The sequence below is a fragment of the Triticum urartu genome, chromosome 1 (genome assembly GCF_003073215.2).
Source record: "Triticum urartu cultivar G1812 chromosome 1, Tu2.1, whole genome shotgun sequence".
Lineage (NCBI taxonomy): Eukaryota > Viridiplantae > Streptophyta > Magnoliopsida > Poales > Poaceae > Triticum > Triticum urartu.
This window is the reverse complement of record NC_053022.1, coordinates 47,336,353-47,342,081: the sequence shown is the minus strand read 5'-3', so window position 1 is coordinate 47,342,081 and position 5,729 is coordinate 47,336,353. Positions and strand designations below refer to the sequence as shown.

Below are 5,729 nucleotides of genomic sequence, written 5' to 3'. Positions count from 1 at the left end.
TTCTTGAAACTGGTGATCTTGTTGACCATCAACACTTGATGCTCTTTCTTGATTTCTACCTCCGCAGTCTTTAGCATTGCGAAGAGCTCGGGAATCATCTTATCCATCCCTTGCATATTATAGTTAATCATGAAGCTCTTGTAGCTTGGTGGCAGTGATTGAAGAACTCTGCCAATGACACTATCATCAGGAAGATTAACTCCCAGCTGAGTCAAGTGGTTGTAGTACCCAGACATTCTGAGTATATGTTCATTGACAGAACTATTCTCCTCCATTTTGCAGCTATACACTACACCACAACACTTAATTAGGGGCAGTTAACTGCCGGGATAAATAGTGGGTTAAAGACAAACCATCTGCCAGGGATGTCGTTACTGCCGGTAGAAATACTTAAGGGCAATAAACTGCCACCAGAAGTGTAGGAACGAGGGCGCACAAACTGCCGGCAACGATTTTTGTTTGTAAGGACACAGTGTCTGCCGTCACAACTAAACTATGGCCCACTATCTGCCGGAGTGTCTGTAGGGCGCGAGACTGAAATTGGCCCAGTTGCGCGCGTACCGCGCGAGAGGCCCGCGAAAAGTTTGCACCAAATAGCCGCCGCCCCAAAGGTCTTCCGCAAATCGAACCCTCATCCACACTGTCCTCTCCCACACCAACGCCGCCGCCCCCGCCCCCGTCCTCGTCCGCCTTAGATCTCCACCGCCGACGATGACCCCCATCGGTGTCGATGGCGCCCGGTGCGTCGAGGTCGACGTCGCCTCCTTCCATAGTCGTGCGAGGTCGAATCCTCGGCTCCCTCCCTTCGACACCACCGACGGTGTGTCGAGGTCGATCCGTCGATGTCGCCCACCTCTCCCGCACCAGACCCCGCGGAGAAGTCCGAGCCTCCTCCATTGGCCTGCGAGCGTGGCGATGACAAGCGCTGGAGGAACCGTTGCTGCTTGGCTCCTCCGCTGTCTCAGGGTCGTCGCGCCACCACCATGCTGTCGCGCTCCTATTCTCCGCGGCCCTCCACGGCTCGGCGCTGACGAGGACCGACGGGATCCCCGCCACTGCTTCCTCCACCCAGCGGCAAGAGCTGTGCCCGCTCTTCACTACGCCGGCACACCACGCTGCTCAGATCCATCATGGTGGAAACCCGATACAGGTGGCCTTCCTTCAGATCTGTTTTGGTTTCTGTCGAATTTGTCAGCTGCTCAGAGGAGGTGAGGCTGTTATTCTTTTTTGTTTGATGGGAGTTATTCCCAACTTATTGTTTGGTCGATTTTGTTCCTGCTACCATGGACAGCCAGCCACCATGGCCTCTGAACTTTTGTCTGTTCGTGAGCTTGGAGAGCTGACACTTCGCTTTTTTGTGCCTATATTTGGCCACATTGTTTCTTAGCAAATATTCATCATCTAACATTATATATATGATTCTCTGTTTTGCCACTGCAGAGGAAGTGAGTAGAAAACGTAGGGAAAAAGAAGAAGGAAACAACAGTCTTGCAAGCTAATAAAGAAACAGTAGCTTGCTCACAAAATTTCCATGAGTGGTAACGCTTCTCTTCACACATATAATCTGATTTTCACCACTAATAATTAGAAACTACAGGATTGTAGACACAGAGTCATCACATTGGTTAACAAGTGATTTATTTGAGAGGAACACAAGTGAATTTTACCTTAGTTATGCCAGTTCTATTTTCTTTCAGAAAATCCTTTTTATGGATTGATGGTGGGACTTGGGATTAAACATATACATGTGTGGAAGCTTCTCTTTGCATAATTTTGTTACTGATGCATCTATATTTTTCCTCTTAACTTGGGGCTCTTTTAAAAAGGAAGCACCTCATGTGTGAGAATTGGTTGTATTTACTATTTTCTATACAACCTGAATGTACTAGAAGGATCAACATTCATGAAACTATAACCAGCCATAGTAATCTTGCTATTGATATATACACATTGAAAGTCTAAAGACATGCTAGTAAAAGCTACTTTCTTTGAAAGCAGCAATACCATTTATATTCAATGGGACTGCCATTGCCGCACCTTTGATTGCTTTTTAATCTTGCTATACATATATACACACTGGAAGTCTGAAAATATGCTGGCAAAAGCTACTTGCTTTGAAAGCAGCAATAAGGTTTATATTCAGCGGGACTGCAATTGTGACACCTTATAGCTACAACTCCTCTTGAAATTGAATTGTGAAAGGATGTGTCATATTGGAAGTGAAACTGTGTGCATGTAAGCTCTAATCAAGCTCTTCCGGTGAAATTCAACTTTTTTTTACGACATAGTAACACAGTTATATTTGATGGCCATGAAGGCATCAACACAAACACGTGTTTTTAATTCACTCATTTATTGTATGGTTTTGAATCATGTTAGACGCATCCCAGTTTTGGAATTGAACTGTCTAAACATACAGACACCTATTATCATGCTAGCACACAGTTTTCGCCGAACGACTCCACTAGCAACCACCATCCTCCGTGGAACGCCTTCCCTCATCGCGAGCTAGCGTACTCTCCGAGCAGGCCTCCTCCCGGCAAGCTTCACCGAGCACCAACCTGCGGGTCCACATCCTCCACGTCCTCTGCAATGAAGCAACAGAGCATCTACCCTCCGCAACGTTCTTCCCCTGGATCAATAGCGCTGCCTCCTTTTCCCCTTTATTTGTTAGGTGAGATTTCATATTTTGTGCCTTTTTTCTTCCGAGCTAGTTCTACTGTCATCACCAAAAGAGCAGGCCAGCAATTTGGAATATCTAATATAGTTGTTAGCTTGTGCTGCTATGAAATGTGTAAAAGTGTAATAGTCCTGAAATGGTTCTAAAAATGGAACTAAAAAATAAACATAGATGAACACTAGTACTGTTAGTAGCCCTTCAGATCGAAGGACAAGGACCATTGTTGATTAATAAGTGCATAGCTTAATTAGATTCGCTGACACCTGACTAAGTTGTTGAGTTGAGCTATGGAGTTCATTTTAATTTGAGAAGAAAGCTAATCATTTTAAGTCTTCAGTCCACTTGTTTAGTCCACCTGACTAAGTTGTTTAGTTGATGCCCAAAGTAGAACCATCTTTGTTTGTGTTGTGCGAAATACGATATGTGTACAGAACAGGTGCTGTGCTTTTATGGTATAGATGATGACATTCTTACTGCTATTTTGGTTTTTGTATTTTCTGAAATGACATGTTTCAGTTCATTATATTCTGTTGTGTGATGGCATTCCTTCTCCATATTGTATTTCTTGTTGCCTGTACTAGATACGGGTGATATGCATTTTGTTACTACATTTTTTCCTTAATAGAAGTATACTTTCTGTCGCATGTTAGGCAATTTTAGTGAAACTGGTCAAGAATTGACAAGAGTAGGATGGATAAAGCTAGAAGTACGCAAGCATATATTGATGGGGTAAAGAAATTCATAAATTTGGGAAGTGACCTGACCTGAGAGGCGGGGTGGCTTGGCGGCTGCCAGCGACTTCCGAGCAGGTGGGCAAGAGCAGCAATCTTGACTTGTTCCGTCGGCGCAAGTAATCGGTTCCTCGATGCTTCCTTTCACCCCACAGTATACGCGTACAGTGCTGCATTACCTTGTCATTCCTGGAGACTCTGTACAAATGTTTATCTCAGTGCAAGAAAAAGAAAGATTTGAACTGAGCATGTTTTGCCTATTTGCACATGACAGATTTTTGGCTTCGAGCTAGAACTCAGTGTTAAACTCTACTATGTACAGTACATAATTTCAGCCTTGTTATGGCGTGTAAAATTGATCCCAGTATTAGTTTTGGCTTGCTACACTGTTAGAGGGTATTCTCTTCAATGAATTCTATTAAACACAAGCTAAGATGCATGAGATACAGAGAGAAATCAGTAACCAACGGTTATTTCATTAGTTTTTTCTTCTATATACATATGATATACACTATATATACGTAGTTTTTAAAATTGATGTGGGCCTGCCCCTGCCTATTTGCGCAGAGTTTTGCCTATTTGTACTGTTGTACTCTGTATAGTACAGAGTTTTGCCTACCTGCACTACCGTATTGTGTATAGTACAGAGTTTTGCCTATTTGTACACAGCTTTGACTATTTGTTCAAAATAGTACTGTATAGAGTGTTGCCTATTTGTAGAGTTTAACTCAGTGCAAAAAAATTGATTCGAACTCAAGAGTACTAAATTAACTCCAGAGATGATGCTATACATGTTTAACTCAGTTTTAGTCATTGCTTTTGCAAGTCAATTGTACAGGTTCCTGTTTTCCTTATTTGCACATGAAGATATTGTATGTGTACTTCAAACAATTCCTGCTTGATCTAATGATGTAACATTGCTTACAGTGATGATGAAGTGATGCACATTTAGAAGAGTTCTATTTATGCCGATGAGTTAAACTGCAGCATGTCAAAATCTTTAATGTGCTAATTTAAAATCTGAAACGAGAGCTCCATTTTGAGTTTCTTATTTGTTGCAGGTTTCCCTATAGAAGTTGATGGGGGTTTCGAAGATCTTCAAGCTGCTGAAGATTTGGGAGATTCGGAAGATCTTTAAGCTGTTGAAGATATGGAAGAGTGATTATGCTTTGTTTGTGGAACCTATACACTTGCTCTGCTCATTTTGCCGGTTGTTAGGCCACAATATGCTCATTTTGGTTGTGTGGCACCCCAGAAACATATGTTCTTTTGTGGCACACATGTAGAAACATATATGTGTTGTACCTTTTGTGGCACAACCTGCTTATATATATATGGTTGTTATGTTAATTTATTGAATTGACTTTAAGGTTTTGGAGTGAAGTGTATGAATGAGACATGTTACTTTGATTGAAGTGTATGGATGAGACATGTTACTTTGATTGAAGTGTATGGATGAGACATGTTACTTTGAGTGAAGCGTATGTATAAATTGTGTAATATGTACTGATTGTTTGAACATAATGAATGAATATTACATTAGGGATGCCTATAACTATTTGGTAGTGAAATCTATGTGCCGGCATAAAAATTGCCGGGTAAACGAGCTTCTGCAGGCATCATGTACTTTGACCAATCTGTTGGGAGAAAACAAACTGCCGGCAAATAGACGGACAAGGGCAAAGAAACTGCCGGCAAAAAATTATATGCCGGGAGAAGTTATCCCCGGCAGCCGTTCTCGTGGCGGTTCTATCTGCCGGGGGAAACACTGTCCTGGCAGTTTATCTGCCCTTGAAAGTGCTTTCTCCCGGCAGTTTTTCTGTCCTTACATCAGTGTTGTAGTGTAGTGTATAGAACTTATTGGAGACTTCATATCTCTCAATCCGGGCATTTGCTTGAAATATTAACTTCAATTCCTGGAACATCTCATATGCTCCATGACGTTCAAAACGTCGTTGAAGTCCCGGTTCTAAGCCATAAAGCATGGCACATTGAACTATCGAGTAGTCATCAGCTTTGCTCTGCCAGTCGTTCATAACATCTGGTGTTGCTCCTGCAACAGGTTTTTCACCTAGCGGTGCTTCCAGGACATAATTCTTTTGTGTAGCAATGAGGATAATCCTCAAGTTATGGACCTAGTTCGTGTAATTGCTACCATCATCTTTCAACTTAGCTTTCTCTAGGAACGCATTAAAATTCAATAGAACAACAGCACGGACCATTTATCTACAACAACATAGACATGCAAAATACTATCAGGTACTAAGTTCATGATAAATTAAAGTTCAATTAATCAAATTACTTAAGAACTCCCACTT

General features: G+C 42.1%; 1 protein-coding gene across 1 annotated transcript; it reads left to right on the top strand.

Moving 5' to 3' along the window:
• The first annotated feature begins 598 nt into the window (after positions 1 to 598).
• Positions 599 to 4,785, top strand: LOC125545980. The gene is made up of 3 exons (XM_048710058.1): positions 599 to 1,208; positions 2,439 to 2,674; positions 4,473 to 4,785. Exons 1-3 carry the CDS (start codon positions 712 to 714, stop codon positions 4,547 to 4,549), a joined length of 810 nt encoding a protein of 269 aa, XP_048566015.1. The 5' UTR covers positions 599 to 711; the 3' UTR covers positions 4,550 to 4,785.
• The last annotated feature ends 944 nt before the right edge of the window (positions 4,786 to 5,729 follow it).

Excerpts from the sequence above, each read along its gene's own strand:
- LOC125545980 (XM_048710058.1), top strand. The coding sequence starts at position 712 with ATGACCCCCATCGGTGTCGATGGCGCCCGGTGCGTCGAGGTCGACGTC. Across the intron at positions 1,209-2,438 it reads TTGTCAGCTGCTCAGAGGAG|CACACAGTTTTCGCCGAACG; the intron begins GTGAGGCTGTTA and ends TTATCATGCTAG. Across the intron at positions 2,675-4,472 it reads TTTTCCCCTTTATTTGTTAG|GTTTCCCTATAGAAGTTGAT; the intron begins GTGAGATTTCAT and ends TATTTGTTGCAG.